The 18,340-nt window shown below is 44.2% G+C and overlaps 1 protein-coding gene across 1 annotated transcript in view; it reads right to left on the bottom strand.

Moving 5' to 3' along the window:
• prss16 (serine protease 16) overlaps window positions 1-18,340 on the bottom strand; it is a 43,984-nt gene that overhangs the window by 23,246 nt on the left and 2,398 nt on the right. Inside the window, exons 3-4 of the mRNA XM_021588343.2 lie at window positions 17,856-18,088; window positions 12,037-12,172 (exon numbers count right to left, since the gene is read on the bottom strand). Coding sequence (XP_021444018.2) covers window positions 12,037-12,172; window positions 17,856-18,088 — 369 coding nt within the window. The remainder of the gene's footprint in view (window positions 1-12,036; window positions 12,173-17,855; window positions 18,089-18,340) is intronic.

Genomic DNA, 18,340 nt, shown 5'->3' with positions numbered 1-18,340 from the left:
ACGGACAATCTGACAGTGCTCTGAATTTACAAACGGACAATCTAACTGGCTCTGAATTTACAAACGGACAATCTAACTGGCTCTGAATTTACAAACGGACAATCTGACAACGCTCTGAATTTACAAACGGACAATCTGACAGCGCTCTGAATTTACAAACGGACAATCTGACTGGCTCTGAATTTACAAACGGACAATCTGACTGGCTCTGAATTTACAAACGGACAATCTGACTGGCTTTGAATTTACAAACGGACAATCTGACAGCGCTCTGAATTTACAAACGGACAATCTGACAGCGCTCTGAATTTACAAACGGACAATCTGACTGGCTCTGAATTTACAAACGGACAATCTGACAGCGCTCTGAATTTACAAACGGACAATCTGACAGCGCTCTGAATTTACAAACAGACAATCTCACTGGCTCTGAATTTACAAACGGACAATCTGACAGCATTCTGAATTTACAAACGGACAATCTGACAGCGCTCTGAATTTACAAACGGACCATCTGACAGCGCTCTGAATTTACAAACGGACAATCTGACAGCGCTCTGAATTTACAAACGGACAATCTGACAGCGCTCTGAATTTACAAACGGACCATCTGACGGCGCTCTGAATTTACAAACGGACAATCTGACAGCGCTCTGAATTTACAAACGGACCATCTGACGGCGCTCTGAATTTACAAACGGACCATCTGACAGCGCTCTGAATTTACAAACGGACCATCTGACAGCGCTCTGAATTTACAAACGGACAATCTGACAGCGCTCTGAATTTACAAACGGACAATCTGACTGGCTCTGAATTTACAAACGGACAATCTGACTGGCTCTGAATTTACAAACGGACAATCTGACTGGCTCTGAATTTACAAACGGACAATCTGACAGCGCTCTGAATTTACAAACGGACAATCTGACAGCGCTCTGAATTTACAAACGGACAATCTGACAGCGCTCTGAATTTACAAACGGACAATCTGACAGCGCTCTGAATTTACAAACGGACCATCTGACAGCGCTCTGAATTTACAAACGGACAATCTGACAGCGCTCTGAATTTACAAACGGACAATCTGACTGGCTCTGAATTTACAAACGGACAATCTGACTGGCTCTGAATTTACAAACGGACAATCTGACAGTGCTCTGAATTTACAAACGGACAATCTAACTGGCTCTGAATTTACAAACGGACAATCTAACTGGCTCTGAATTTACAAACGGACAATCTGACAACGCTCTGAATTTACAAACGGACAATCTAACTGGCTCTGAATTTACAAACGGACAATCTAACTGGCTCTGAATTTACAAACGGACAATCTAACTGGCTCTGAATTTACAAACGGACAATCTGACAATGCTCTGAATTTACAAACGGACAATCTGACAACGCTCTGAATTTACAAACGGACAATCTGACAGCGCTCTGAATTTACAAACGGACAATCTGACAGCGCTCTGAATTTACAAACGGACAATCTGACAGCGCTCTGAATTTACAAACGGACAATCTGACAGCGCTCTGAATTTACAAACGGACAATCTGACAGCGCTCTGAATTTACAAACGGACAATCTAACTGCGCTCTGAATTTACAAACGGACAATCTGACTGCGCTCTGAATTTACAAACGGACAATCTGACAGCGCTCTGAATTTACAAACGGACAATCTGACTGGCTCTGAATTTACAAACGGACATTCTAACTGCGCTCTGAATTTACAAACGGACAATCTAACTGCGCTCTGAATTTACAAACGGACAATCTGACTGGCTCTGAATTTACAAACGGACAATCTAACTGCGCTCTGAATTTACAAACGGACAATCTGACAGCGCTCTGAATTTACAAACGGACAATCTGACAGCGCTCTGAATTTACAAACGGACAATCTGACAGCGCTCTGAATTTACAAACGGACAATCTGACTGGCTCTGAATTTACAAACGGACAATCTGACTGGCTCTGAATTTACAAACGGACAATCTGACTGGCTCTGAATTTACAAACGGACAATCTGACAGCGCTCTGAATTTACAAACGGACAATCTGACTGGCTCTGAATTTACAAACGGACAATCTGACTGGCTCTGAATTTACAAACGGACAATCTGACTGGCTTTGAATTTACAAACGGACAATCTGACAGCGCTCTGAATTTACAAACGGACAATCTGACAGCGCTCTGAATTTACAAACGGACAATCTGACTGGCTCTGAATTTACAAACGGACAATCTGACAGCGCTCTGAATTTACAAACGGACAATCTGACAGCGCTCTGAATTTACAAACGGAAAATCTGACTGGCTCTGAATTTACAAACGGACAATCTGACAGCATTCTGAATTTACAAACGGACAATCTGACAGCGCTCTGAATTTACAAACGGACCATCTGACAGCGCTCTGAATTTACAAACGGACAATCTGACAGCGCTCTGAATTTACAAACGGACAATCTGACAGCGCTCTGAATTTACAAACGGACCATCTGACGGCGCTCTGAATTTACAAACGGACAATCTGACAGCGCTCTGAATTTACAAACGGACCATCTGACAGCGCTCTGAATTTACAAACGGACCATCTGACAGCGCTCTGAATTTACAAACGGACCATCTGACAGCGCTCTGAATTTACAAACGGACAATCTGACAGCGCTCTGAATTTACAAACGGACAATCTGACTGGCTCTGAATTTACAAACGGACAATCTGACTGGCTCTGAATTTACAAACGGACAATCTGACAGCGCTCTGAATTTACAAACGGACAATCTGACAGCGCTCTGAATTTACAAACGGACAATCTGACTGGCTCTGAATTTACAAACGGACAATCTGACAGCGTTCTGAATTTACAAACGGACAATCTGACAGCGCTCTGAATTTACAAACGGACCATCTGACAGCGCTCTGAATTTACAAACGGACAATCTGACAGCGCTCTGAATTTACAAACGGACAATCTGACAGCGCTCTGAATTTACAAACGGACCATCTGACAGCGCTCTGAATTTACAAACGGACAATCTGACAGCGCTCTGAATTTACAAACGGACAATCTGACTGGCTCTGAATTTACAAACGGACAATCTGACTGGCTCTGAATTTACAAACGGACAATCTGACAGTGCTCTGAATTTACAAACGGACAATCTAACTGGCTCTGAATTTACAAACGGACAATCTAACTGGCTCTGAATTTACAAACGGACAATCTGACAACGCTCTGAATTTACAAACGGACAATCTAACTGGCTCTGAATTTACAAACGGACAATCTAACTGGCTCTGAATTTACAAACGGACAATCTAACTGGCTCTGAATTTACAAACGGACAATCTGACAATGCTCTGAATTTACAAACGGACAATCTGACAACGCTCTGAATTTACAAACGGACAATCTGACAGCGCTCTGAATTTACAAACGGACAATCTGACAGCGCTCTGAATTTACAAACGGACAATCTGACAGCGCTCTGAATTTACAAACGGACAATCTGACAGCGCTCTGAATTTACAAACGGACAATCTGACAGCGCTCTGAATTTACAAACGGACAATCTAACTGCGCTCTGAATTTACAAACGGACAATCTGACTGCGCTCTGAATTTACAAACGGACAATCTGACAGCGCTCTGAATTTACAAACGGACAATCTGACTGGCTCTGAATTTACAAACGGACATTCTAACTGCGCTCTGAATTTACAAACGGACAATCTGACTGGCTCTGAATTTACAAACGGACAATCTAACTGCGCTCTGAATTTACAAACGGACAATCTGACAGCGCTCTGAATTTACAAACGGACAATCTGACAGCGCTCTGAATTTACAAACGGACAATCTGACAGCGCTCTGAATTTACAAACGGACAATCTGACTGGCTCTGAATTTACAAACGGACAATCTGACTGGCTCTGAATTTACAAACGGACAATCTGACTGGCTCTGAATTTACAAACGGACAATCTGACAGCGCTCTGAATTTACAAACGGACAATCTGACTGGCTCTGAATTTACAAACGGACAATCTGACTGGCTCTGAATTTACAAACGGACAATCTGACTGGCTTTGAATTTACAAACGGACAATCTGACAGCGCTCTGAATTTACAAACGGACAATCTGACAGCGCTCTGAATTTACAAACGGACAATCTGACTGGCTCTGAATTTACAAACGGACAATCTGACAGCGCTCTGAATTTACAAACGGACAATCTGACAGCGCTCTGAATTTACAAACGGACAATCTGACTGGCTCTGAATTTACAAACGGACAATCTGACAGCGTTCTGAATTTACAAACGGACAATCCGACAGCGCTCTGAATTTACAAACGGACCATCCGACAGCGCTCTGAATTTACAAACGGACAATCTGACAGCGCTCTGAATTTACAAACGGACAATCCGACAGCGCTCTGAATTTACAAACGGACAATCTGACAGCGCTCTGAATTTACAAACGGACAATCTGACAGCGCTCTGAATTTACAAACGGACAATCTGACAGCGCTCTGAATTTACAAACGGACAATCTGACAGCGCTCTGAATTTACAAACGGACCATCTGACAGCGCTCTGAATTTACAAACGGACCATCTGACAGCGCTCTGAATTTACAAACGGACCATCTGACAGCGCTCTGAATTTACAAACGGACAATCTGACAGCGCTCTGAATTTACAAACGGACAATCTGACTGGCTCTGAATTTACAAACGGACCATCTGACAGCGCTCTGAATTTACAAACGGACCATCTGACAGCGCTCTGAATTTACAAACGGACCATCTGACAGCGCTCTGAATTTACAAACGGACAATCTGACAGCGCTCTGAATTTACAAACGGACCATCTGACAGCGCTCTGAATTTACAAACGGACCATCTGACAGCGCTCTGAATTTACAAACGGACCATCTGACAGCGCTCTGAATTTACAAACGGACAATCTGACAGCGCTCTGAATTTACAAACGGACAATCTGACTGGCTCTGAATTTACAAACGGACAATCTGACTGGCTCTGAATTTACAAACGGACAATCTGACAGCGCTCTGAATTTACAAACGGACAATCTGACAGCGCTCTGAATTTACAAACGGACAATCTGACTGGCTCTGAATTTACAAACGGACAATCTGACAGCAATCTGAATTTACAAACGGACAATCTGACAGCGCTCTGAATTTACAAACGGACCATCTGACAGCGCTCTGAATTTACAAACGGACAATCTGACAGCGCTCTGAATTTACAAACGGACAATCTGACAGCGCTCTGAATTTACAAACGGACCATCTGACAGCGCTCTGAATTTACAAACGGACAATCTGACAGCGCTCTGAATTTACAAACGGACAATCTGACTGGCTCTGAATTTACAAACGGACAATCTGACTGGCTCTGAATTTACAAACGGACAATCTGACAGTGCTCTGAATTTACAAACGGACAATCTAACTGGCTCTGAATTTACAAACGGACAATCTAACTGGCTCTGAATTTACAAACGGACAATCTGACAACGCTCTGAATTTACAAACGGACAATCTAACTGGCTCTGAATTTACAAACGGACAATCTAACTGGCTCTGAATTTACAAATGGACAATCTAACTGGCTCTGAATTTACAAACGGACAATCTGACAACGCTCTGAATTTACAAACGGACAATCTGACAACGCTCTGAATTTACAAACGGACAATCTGACAGCGCTCTGAATTTACAAACGGACAATCTGACAGCGCTCTGAATTTACAAACGGACAATCTGACAGCGCTCTGAATTTACAAACGGACAATCTGACAGCGCTCTGAATTTACAAACGGACAATCTGACAGCGCTCTGAATTTACAAACGGACAATCTGACAGCGTTCTGAATTTACAAACGGACAATCTGACAGCGCTCTGAATTTACAAACGGACCATCTGACAGCGCTCTGAATTTACAAACGGACAATCTGACAGCGCTCTGAATTTACAAACGGACAATCTGACAGCGCTCTGAATTTACTAACGGACCATCTGACAGCGCTCTGAATTTACAAACGGACCATCTGACAGCGCTCTGAATTTACAAACGGACAATCTGACTGGCTCTGAATTTACAAACGGACAATCTGACTGGCTCTGAATTTACAAACGGACAATCTGACAGTGCTCTGAATTTACAAACGGACAATCTAACTGGCTCTGAATTTACAAACGGACAATCTAACTGGCTCTGAATTTACAAACGGACAATCTGACAACGCTCTGAATTTACAAACGGACAATCTAACTGGCTCTGAATTTACAAACGGACAATCTAACTGGCTCTGAATTTACAAATGGACAATCTAACTGGCTCTGAATTTACAAACGGACAATCTGACAACGCTCTGAATTTACAAACGGACAATCTGACAGTGCTCTGAATTTACAAACGGACAATCTGACAGCGCTCTGAATTTACAAACGGACAATCTGACAGCGCTCTGAATTTACAAACGGACAATCTGACAGCGCTCTGAATTTACAAACGGACAATCTAACTGCGCTCTGAATTTACAAACGGACAATCTGACTGCGCTCTGAATTTACAAACGGACAATCTGACAGCGCTCTGAATTTACAAACGGACAATCTGACTGGCTCTGAATTTACAAACGGACATTCTAACTGCGCTCTGAATTTACAAACGGACAATCTAACTGCGCTCTGAATTTACAAACGGACAATCTGACTGGCTCTGAATTTACAAACGGACAATCTAACTGCGCTCTGAATTTACAAACGGACAATCTGACAGCGCTCTGAATTTACAAACGGACAATCTGACAGCGCTCTGAATTTACAAACGGACAATCTGACAGCGCTCTGAATTTACAAACGGACAATCTGACTGGCTCTGAATTTACAAACGGACAATCTGACTGGCTCTGAATTTACAAACGGACAATCTGACTGGCTCTGAATTTACAAACGGACAATCTGACAGCGCTCTGAATTTACAAACGGACAATCTGACTGGCTCTGAATTTACAAACGGACAATCTGACTGGCTCTGAATTTACAAACGGACAATCTGACTGGCTTTGAATTTACAAACGGACAATCTGACAGCGCTCTGAATTTACAAACGGACAATCTGACAGCGCTCTGAATTTACAAACGGACAATCTGACAGGCTCTGAATTTACAAACGGACAATCTGACAGCGCTCTGAATTTACAAACGGACAATCTGACAGCGCTCTGAATTTACAAACGGACAATCTGACTGGCTCTGAATTTACAAACGGACAATCTGACAGCGTTCTGAATTTACAAACGGACAATCTGACAGCGCTCTGAATTTACAAACGGACCATCTGACAGCGCTCTGAATTTACAAACGGACAATCTGACAGCGCTCTGAATTTACAAACAGACAATCTGACAGCGCTCTGAATTTACAAACGGACCATCTGACAGCGCTCTGAATTTACAAACGGACAATCTGACAGCGCTCTGAATTTACAAACGGACCATCTGACAGCGCTCTGAATTTACAAACGGACCATCTGACAGCGCTCTGAATTTACAAACGGACCATCTGACAGCGCTCTGAATTTACAAACGGACAATCTGACTGGCTCTGAATTTACAAACGGACAATCTGACTGGCTCTGAATTTACAAACGGACATTCTAACTGCGCTCTGAATTTACAAACGGACAATCTAACTGCGCTCTGAATTTACAAACGGACAATCTGACTGGCTCTGAATTTACAAACGGACAATCTGACAGTGCTCTGAATTTACAAACGGACAATCTGACAGCGCTCTGAATTTACAAACGGACAATCTGACAGCGCTCTGAATTTACAAACGGCTATCTTACTGGCTCTGAATTTACAAACGGACAATCTGACTGGCTCTGAATTTACAAACGGACAATCTGACTGGCTCTGAATTTACAAACGGACAATCTGACTGGCTTTGAATTTACAAACGGACAATCTGACAGCGCTCTGAATTTACAAACGGACAATCTGACAGCGTTCTGAATTTACAAACGGACAATCTGACAGCGCTCTGAATTTACAAACGGACCATCTGACAGCGCTCTGAATTTACAAACGGACAATCTGACAGCACTCTGAATTTACAAACTGACAATTTGACAGCGCTCTGAATTTACAAACGGACAATCTGACAGCGCTCTGAATTTACAAACGGACAATCTGACTGGCTCTGAATTTACAAACGGACAATCTGACTGGCTCTGAATTTACAAACGTCCAGAGCGCACTCTGAGCGCCTTCTGGCACTCCAGATTGAATTCACAAACATACTGTCATGTATTGTCATGTTGTGTCTTGTTTCTGTCCTTTCCCTTCACCCTGTCTCCCTCTGCTGGTCGTTATTAGGTTACCTTTTCTCCCCCTCTTTCCCCCAGCTGTTCCTTGTCTCCTCCTAACTACCTCGTCACCCCTTTTCCCACCTGTTCCCTTTTTCCCTCTGATTAGTCCTCTATATCTCTCTCTGTTTTTGTTCCTGTCTTTGTCGGATTCTTGTTTGTGTTTTTCATGCCTGAACCAGACTATCGTCATGTTTGCTGCAACCTTGTCCTGTCCTGTCGGAATCTGCCGGTCCATCTGAGCCTACCTATGTTTTGTTATTAAAGAAGTTCTGTTTACGTTAATTCGCTTTTGGGTCCTCATTCACGCACCGTAACACATACCCAGAAATAGAATGAATAGAACGCTTGGAACCTCTAACCCTGGCAATTTGACTGGTAAACTCATCATTACACTCGTAATGGCGTCCTGGTATTGTGATTTAATAATTTATTTGGCAATGTAGAATGTTAATTCAAATTATGTTAACCAATGTGGCCCATGCAATGGAATGTCATTTTTGTAATGTCAGTTAAGTTGAATCAACAAATCATGGCACATATTGATGAGTACACTTCCTGCTTTTACTTCCCCCAATGGCCGCCAGTCCACCCATTCTGCCATCATTGACTTGAATGGGGACGACCATTCTATTCATTCTATTTAAGGACTCAGGAGCAGAGGAGGTAATGTTTTTTTTTTTGCTATTCTAACATTGGGCTAGCAAATTACCATCATCCAAAAGCCCTAGAGGGTTGTTGTTTGTGTTGTCATTAGTCACCGCCCACAACAGGCCCAGTCCCACCCCCTAGTTGAGGTCACATGTTGACTTTGGAAGTGACCCGTGACAGAGCGACCTCAGGACAGAACTGTGACGCTGACACTGTCTCTCAGAGGTATCTTGTGGTTAGAAAATAGGACAGACGGAGACATGAACTACATGTACATGTGTTTTTGTGTGTGCGCACTTGTACAGTGTGGTCAGGCAGCTGCCCAGACAAATGCATGGTCTGTGTGTGTCAGTCTGACATCAGTAGCAGTTGCCAGACTAATAAAGCAGTCTCAGCCCACCGTTCACCATATAAAATGACCATACAGTCACTATGACAACCTGGAACAAGCACACAGAGAGCATGCAGTAATAAGAGACTGCCCCTAAAGCCAAAGACCGATGTGACCAAGGCATGCAGACATGCCACACAAACACTTGACTAAAACCCTTTCACTTTCAAGTCTACAAACACACTAATAAATGATACGATGACGGTTAAGAGGTTACCGGCTAGGGAGAAGTTAACAGGGAGAGGGAGAAGTTAACAGGGAGAGGGAAAGGTTAACAGGGAGAGGGAAAGGTTAACAGGGAGAGGGAGAAGTTAACAGGGAGAGGGAAAGGTTAACAGGGAAAGGGAAAGGTTAAGAGGGAGAGGGAAAGGTTAACAGGGAGAGGGAAAGGTTAACAGGGAGAGGGAGAAGTTAACAGGGAGAGGGAAAGGTTAACAGGGAGAGGGAAAGGTTAACAGGGAGAGGGAAAGGTTAACAGGGAGAGGAAGAGGTTAACAGGGAGAGGGAAAGGTTAAGAGGGAGAGGGAAAGGTTAACAGGGAGAGGGAAAGGTTAACAGGGAGAGGGAAAGGTTAACAGGGAGAGGGAAAGGTTAACAGGGAGAGGGAAAGGTTAAGCGGGAGAGAGAAAGGTTAACAGGGAGAGGGAAAGGTTAAGAGGGAGAGGGAAAGGTTAAGAGGGAGAGGGAAAGGTTAAGAGGGAGAGGGAAAGGTTAACAGGGAGAGGGAGAGGTTAACAGGGAGAGGGAGAGGTTAACAGGGAGAGGGAAAGGTTAACAGGGAGAGGGAAAGGTTAACAGGGAGAGGGAAAGGTTAAGAGGGAGAGGGAAAGGTTAAGAGGGAGAGGGAAAGGTTAAGAGGGAGAGGGAAAGGTTAAGAGGGAGAGGTTAACAGGGAGAGGGAAAGGTTAAGAGGAAGAGGGAAAGGTTAAGAGGAAGAGGGAAAGGTTAAGAGGGAGAGGGAAAGGTTAAGAGGGAGAGGGAAAGGTTAAGAGGGAGAGGGAAAGGTTAAGAGGGAGAGGGAAAGGTTAAGAGGGAGAGGGAAAGGTTAAGAAGGAGAGGGAAAGGTTAAGAAGGAGAGGGAAAGGTTAAGAGGGAAAGGTTAAGAGGGAGAGGGAAAGGTTAAGAGGGAGAGGGAGAGGTTAAGAGGGAGAGGGAAAGGTTAAGAGGGAGAGGGAAAGGTTAAGAGGGAGAGGGAAAGGTTAAGAGGGAAAGGTTAAGAGGGAGAGGGAAAGGTTAAGAGGGAGAGGGAGAGGTTAAGAGGGAGAGGGAAAGGTTAACAGGGAGGGACTGAATGGGACTGAATGAAGGAGGGGGACGGAGGGAGGGACATAAGAGGGACTGAATGAAGAGGTGGAGAGTGATTCCTTTGTCCGCCTGGAGCACCAATGCCTTTCAGAGAGACTATTGCCATGTCTAGACTTGACAGTTCTTGCAGCTTTAGTATTCTGATCGAATTTCGAACCAGTCATGCATCTACACCTACATTTAAATGTCCACAGTATGCCCGAATTCCATTTTCCTGCACTATATGCCTGTATGCATTCTACAAAACGGTAGAATAGGCAAAATAGCATTGCTTGCTGGCTAGCTACAGTATTTAGCAGCTACAGTATTTAGCTACTGCTGATGGCCTCTATAGCTAGCAAGCAAGCTGGCTAGCAATGCTAAAGGGATTGCATACGGGTGAGCATAACTATAGCCCCGGGAAAAAAATAAATAAAAATAAAATGAGCAAAAAAATAAACCCCTTTTTCAGGACCCGGTCTTTCAAAGATAATTCGTAAAAATCCAAATAACTTCACATCTTCATTGTAAAGGGTTTAAACACTGTTTCCCATGCTTGTTCAATGAACCATAAACAATTAATGAACATGCACCTGTGGAACAGTGCTTACAGACGGTAGGCAATTAAGGTCACAGTTATGAAAACTTAGGACACTAAAGAGGCCTTTCTACTGACTCTGAAAAACACCAAAAGAAAGATGCCCAGGGTCCCTGCACATCTGCGTGAACATGCCTTAGGCATGCAGCAAGGAGGAATGAGGACTGCAGATGTGGCCAGGGCAATAAATTGCAATGTCCGTACTGTGTGACGCCTAGACAGCGCTACAGGGAGACAGGACGGGCAGCTGATCGTTCTCACAGTGGCAGACCACGTGTAACAACACCTGCACAGTACATCACACCTGCGGGACAGATACAGGATGGAAACAACAACTGCCCTAGTTACACCAGGAACGCACAATCCCTCCATCAGTGCTCAGACTGTCTGCAATAGGCTGAGAGAGGCTGGACTGAGGGCTTGTAGGCTTGTTGTAGTAAGGCAGGTCCTCACCAGACACCACCGGCAACAACGTCACCTATGGGCCTATGGGAAGGAATGAGCGTTACACCGTGGCCTGTACTCACACACCATTGTTTATTGTATATAGGTTACTTCAGTTATTAAATATGTTTTTAAATATATCTCCACGTTGTCTCCATTTTTGTAATGGGCTTTGATCCGGGTCGTGACAGTGGGCTATATTGTGAGAGGCGGAGGGAGGGCGGGAAAAGAGGAGAGGTGTAGTACTTGAAATCTTTGGTGATGTTGTCGTAGTTGTTGGGGTCTTTGATGCGCTCCTGCAGGGTGTCAAAAGCCTTCTTTACCAGCAGGGGGCACTCTGGGTTCTCAGCTGCCAGGGCCCGCCACACCACCTCCAGGTACTCTGGGCAAAATGCAGAGAGAGACAACACACAGTTCAAACACAAGTCACTATGAACCAACACTATTTAAACAGAGCAAATAACGTTTTGAGACAATATGGTGACCACAAGACATGGTGACTGTTCCAACACAGAGCCAGTAAGTCATGTCATAATATATAATGAGTGGATTGTATTTATAGAACCCTTTCTGCCTCCAGTCTCTAAGTACCTCCCAAAGTCATACTTAAACAGTGCGTAGGAGTACTGTTCAAATAACCTGAACCTTATTTAGAATATCGTACAGTGTTAAGAGTTAGAGTTTTCAAACACATTGTTGAAGTGTCTCCGTCCCGGTATGGACAGGCCAGCTCCATGTGTGGTTACCACAATAATAACCATACTATTTCACTGTTTATGACTTTCTAAAAATGATGATCTTTACAGAGGAAAAAGTGAGCCTTGAACAAGAGAAAGCACTTATGGTTAAAAACACTCACTAAACCACAATGGCCTGCTCATTGTTGGGAAATAGAAACTTGCGTGGACTGGGAGAAATATGACGGTATCTGACATCAGTGCAGTATTCCCAACTGAGCTTCTGTGTTTGTGTGTGTTGGTTGATCTCTAAATGTTCCCAGTCTCATCAAAAGGGGTCAGTGTGTGTTGTTATAGTTGTCCATATTCCAAGACACTGTTGCCTTGGTGACACCCAAATCAAATCAAAGTTTATTTGTCACGTGCACCGAATACAACAGGTGTATAGAACTTACAGTGAAATGCTTACTTACAGGCTCTAACCAACATTGCAAAAAAGGTATTAGGTGAACAATAGGTAAGTAAAGAAATAATAACAACAGTAAAAAAGACTGTGAAAAATAACAGTAGTGAGGCTATATACAGTAGCGAGGCTATATACAGTAGCGAGGCTATATACAGTAGTGAGGCTATATACAGTAGTGAGGCTATATACAGTAGCGAGGCTATATACAGTAGTGAGGCTATATACAGTAGCGAGGCTATATACAGTAGCGAGGCTATATACAGTAGCGAGGCTATATACAGTAGCGAGGCTATATACAGTAGTGAGGCTATAACAGTAGTGAGGCTATAACAGTAGTGAGGCTATATACAGTAGCGAGGCTATATACAGTAGCGAGGCTATAACAGTAGCGAGGCTATATACAGTAGCGAGGCTATAACAGTAGCGAGGCTATAACAGTAGCGAGGCTATATACAGTAGCGAGGCTATATACAGGCACCGGTTAGTCGGGCTGATTGAAGTAGTATGTACAGTGCCTTGCGAAAGTATTCGGCCCCCTTGAACTTTGCAACCTTTTGCCACATTTCAGGCTTCAAACATAAAGATATAAAACTGTATTTTTTTGTGAAGAATCAACAACAAGTGGGACACAATCATGAAGTGGAACGACATTTATTGGATATTTCAAACTTTTTTAACAAATCAAAAACTGAAAAATTGGGCGTGCAAAATTATTCAGCCCCTTTACTTTCAGTGCAGCAAACTCTCTCCAGAAGTTCAGTGAGGATCTCTGAATGATCCAATGTTGACCTAAATGACTAATGATGATAAATACAATCCATCTGTGTGTAATCAAGTCTCTGTATAAATGCACCTGCACTGTGATAGTCTCAGAGGTCCGTTAAAAGCGCAGAGAGCATCATGAAGAACAAGGAACACACCAGGCAGGTCCGAGATACTGTTGTGAAGAAGTTTAAAGCCGGATTTGGATACAAAAAGATTTCCCAAGCTTTAAACATCCCAAGGAGCACTGTGCAAGCGATAATATTGAAATGGAAGGAGTATCAGACCACTGCAAATCTACCAAGACCTGGCCGTCCCTCTAAACTTTCAGCTCATACAAGGAGAAGACTGATCAGAGATGCAGCCAAGCGGCCCATGATCACTCTGGATGAACTGCAGAGATCTACAGCTGAGGTGGGAGACTCTGTCCATAGGACAACAATCAGTCGTATATTGCACAAATCTGGCCTTTATGGAAGAGTGGCAAGAAGAAAGCCATTTCTTAAAGATATCCATAAAAAGTGTTGTTTAAAGTTTGCCACAAGCCACCTGGGAGACACATCAAACATGTGGAAGAAGGTGCTCTGGTCAGATGAAACCAAAATTGAACTTTTTGGCAACAATGCAAAATGTTATGTTTGGCGTAAAAGCAACACAGCTGAACACACCATCCCCACTGTCAAACATGGTGGTGGCAGCATCATGGTTTGGGCCTGCTTTTCTTCAGCAGGGACAGGGAAGATGGTTAAAATTGATGGGAAGATGGATGGAGCCAAATACAGGACCATTCTGGAAGAAAACCTGATGGAGTCTGCAAAAGACCTGAGACTGGGACGGAGATTTGTCTTCCAACAAGACAATGATCCAAAACATAAAGCAAAATCTACAATGGAATGGTTCAAAAATAAACATATCCAGGTGTTAGAATGGCCAAGTCAAAGTCCAGACCTGAATCCAATCGAGAATCTGTGGAAAGAACTGAAAACTGCTGTTCACAAATGCTCTCCATCCAACCTCACTGAGCTCGAGCTGTTTTGCAAGGAGGAATGGGAAAAAATTTCAGTCTCTCGATATGCAAAACTGATAGAGACATACCCCAAGCGACTTACAGCTGTAATCGCAGCAAAAGGTGGCGCTACAAAGTATTAACTTAAGGGGGCTGAATAATTTTGCATATATATATATATATATATATATATATATATACTATGCATATATGATAGACAGAGAGTAGCAGAAGCGTAAAAGAGGGGTTGGCGGGTGGTGGGTGGCGGGACACAATGCAGCTAGCCCGGTTAGCCATTTGATTACCTGTTGAGGAGTCTTATGGCTTGGGGGTAAAAACTATTGAGAAGCCTTTTTGTCCTAGACTTGGCACTCCGGTACCGCTTGCCATGCGGTTGTAGAGAGAATAGTCTATGACTGGGGTGACTGGGCTCTTTGACAATTTGTAGGGCCTTCCTCTAACACCGCCTGGTGTAGAGGTCCTGGATGGCAGGCAGCTTAACCCCAGTGATGTACTGGGCCGTATGCACTACCCTCTGTAGTGCCTTGCGGTTTGAGGCCAAGTAATTGCCGTTCCAGGCAGTGATGCAACCAGTCAGGATGCTCTTGATGGTGCAGTTGCAGAACTTTTTGAGGATCTGAGGACCCATGCCAAATCTTTTTAGTTTCTTTAGGGGGAATAGGCTTTGTCGTGCCCTATTCACGACTGTCTTGGTGTGTTTGGACCATTCTAGTTGCTGGTGATGTGGACACCAAGGAACTTGAAGCTCTCAACCTTCTCCACTACAGCCCTGTCGATGAGAATGGCGGAGTGCTCGGTCCTCCTTTTCCTGTAGACCACAATCATCTCCTTAGTCTTGGTTACATTGAGGGATAGGTTGTTATTCTGGCACCACCCGGCCAGGTCTCTGACCTCCTCCCTATAGGCTGTCCCGTCATTGTCTGTGATCAGGCCTGTCACTGTTGTGTCGTCTGCAAACTTAATGATGGTCTTGGAGTCGTGCCTGGCCATGCAGTTGTGGGTGAACAAGGAGTACAAGAGGGGACTGAGCATGCACCACTTAGGGGCTCCAGTGTTGAGGATCAGTGTGGCAGATGTGTTGCTACCTACCCTCATCACCTGGGGGCGGCCCGTCCGGAAGTCCAGGATCCAGTTGCAGAGAGAGGTGTTTAGTCCCAGGATCCTTAGCTTATTGATGAGCTTTGAGGGTACTATGGTGTTGAACGATGAGCTGTAGTCAATGAATAGCATTCTCACGTAGGTGTACCTTTTGTCCAGGTGGGAAAGGGCAGTGTGGAGTGCAATAGGGATTGCATCATCTGTGGATCTGTTTGGGCGGTATGCAAATTGGAGTGGGTAGAGGGTTTCTGGGATAATGGTGTTGATGTGAGCCATTACCAGCCTTTCAAAGCACTTCATGGCTACGGACGTGAGTGCTACGGGTCTGTAGTCATTTAGGCAGGTTGCCTTCGTATTATTGGGTGCAAGGACTATGGTGGTCTGCTTGAAACATGTTGGTATTACAGACTCAATCAGGGACATGTTGAAAATGTCAGTGTAGACACCTGCCAGTTGGTCCGCACATGCCCAGAGCACAGATCTTTGTAATCCGTCTGGCCCCACAGCCTTGTGAATGTTGGCCTGTTTAAAGGTCTTACTCACGTCGGCTACGGAGAGTGTGATCACACAGTCGTCCGGAACAGCTGATGCTCTCATGCATGCCTCAGTGTTGCTTGCCTCGAAGCGAGCATATAAATTATTTAGCTCATCTGGTAGGCTCGTGTCACTGGGCAGCTCGCCGCTGTGCTTCCCTTTGTAGTCTGTAATAGTTTGCAAGCTCTACCACATAAGACGAGCGTCGGAGCCGGTGTAGTACGATTCAATCTTAGCCCTGTATTGACGCTTTGCCTGTTTGATATAGCAGGATTTTTTATAAGCTTCCGTGTTAGAGTCCCGCACCTTGAAAGTGGCAGCTCTACCCTTTAGCTCAGTGCAAATGTTGCCTGTAATCCATGGCTTCTGGTTGGGGTATGTGCGTACAGTCACTGTGGAGACGACGTCCTCAATGCACTTATTGATAAAGCCAGTGACTGATGTGGTGTACTCCTCAATACCATCGAAAGAATCCCAGAACATGTTCCAGTATGTGATAGCAAAACAGTCCTGTAGTTTAGCATCTGCTTCACCTGACCACTTTTTTATAGACCAAGTCACTGGTGCTTCCTGCTTTAATTTTTGCTTGTAAGCAGGAATCAGGAGGATATAATTGTGGTTGGATTTACCAAATGGAGGGCGAGGGAGAGCTCTTCCTCGAGAAACCAGTGAGACAATAGAAGAGAGAAAAGAAGAGAAAGCCAAAGACAACAACCTAGAGAGGACCCTTCACTCTTCCCCATCCACCACTATTCCTCTATCTGCCCTCCAGGGTATAACACTGACCATTATCCTCAACTCTAATATACATAGTGACCAGTGGAGGCTGCTGAGGGGAGGACGGATCATAATAATGGCTGGAATAGTCAATGGAATGCTATCAAACATATGGTTTCCATTGCCTCCATTCTAGCAATTACTATGAGCCGTCCTCCCCTCAGCAACCTCCACTGATAGTGACAGGCTCATAGTCAGTGCATGACTATTTCCAGTTCATTATCCCATAAAATGGTTCTGCCTGGGGACTATATTCAGCAAGGTGAAACATTCAGAACATTCGGGTCTTCTGAAGTCCAGGCCAATCCAGGCTCAATCTTTTGTTATGCCTCTGCTGATTATTGAGTTTTTGATTTGTACCTTTATTTAACTAGGCAAGTCAGTTAAGAACAAATTCTTATTTTCAATGACGGCCTAGGAACAGTGGGTTAACTGCCTGTTCAGGGGCAGAACGACAGATTTGTACCTTGTCAGCTCGGGGGTTTGAACTTGCAAACTTCTGGTTACTAGTCCAACGCTCTAACCACTAGGCTACCCTGATTTGCTTAAGTTTATTTCAGACAAATGTTAAAATGATTGAGACACCCTCCTCCAGGTATTCTGAAACTCCTGCAGGCAGAGTGACACTGGTCATGTAGAGGAAGAGAGATGGGGACTTGGACAAGCCTGAGAGAAAATTGACAGATCACTGAGAGAAAGGAGGATTACTGTGTGTTATTATTACCTGAGAAGTTTACCGTGGCGTGGAGAGGTGCGCTGCTTGCCACAGCAGCATGAATCAGGTGGGGGTACTTGAGTCGGGACCAGGCTGCCAGCGCACCTGGGTATGACCCGCCGAATGCCACCCACTTGCTGTTGGTCAAGCCCCGTTCTTTAGTGATGACAGTGAGGAAGTGAGCCAGGTCGGCCAGAGCTTGTTGACTGCTGAGGAACCGCAGGTTCTCTGTGCTCAGGTCACTGTGCGGGACAAGACAGACAAGGGGCTAATCAAGTCAGGAGGAAACCAGTTTGAGAGCCTCACTCAACACCTGGTTGACTATTTCTATACTCTGTATGAACGACACGTCAATCAATTCCACTAGATTCTTTGAACTAGCCAGATACAAATAATAACAGATATCCATCAGTTAAATGAGATTCATATTGAGAGAGCACAGGACACTGATGGACAGGGGTGCTCACCTTTCAATTGAACTCTGTCCCCTAGAG

The sequence above is a fragment of the Oncorhynchus mykiss genome, chromosome 27, assembly GCF_013265735.2.
Source record: "Oncorhynchus mykiss isolate Arlee chromosome 27, USDA_OmykA_1.1, whole genome shotgun sequence".
Lineage (NCBI taxonomy): Eukaryota > Metazoa > Chordata > Actinopteri > Salmoniformes > Salmonidae > Oncorhynchus > Oncorhynchus mykiss.
This window is presented reverse-complemented; position numbering and strand designations above follow the sequence as displayed.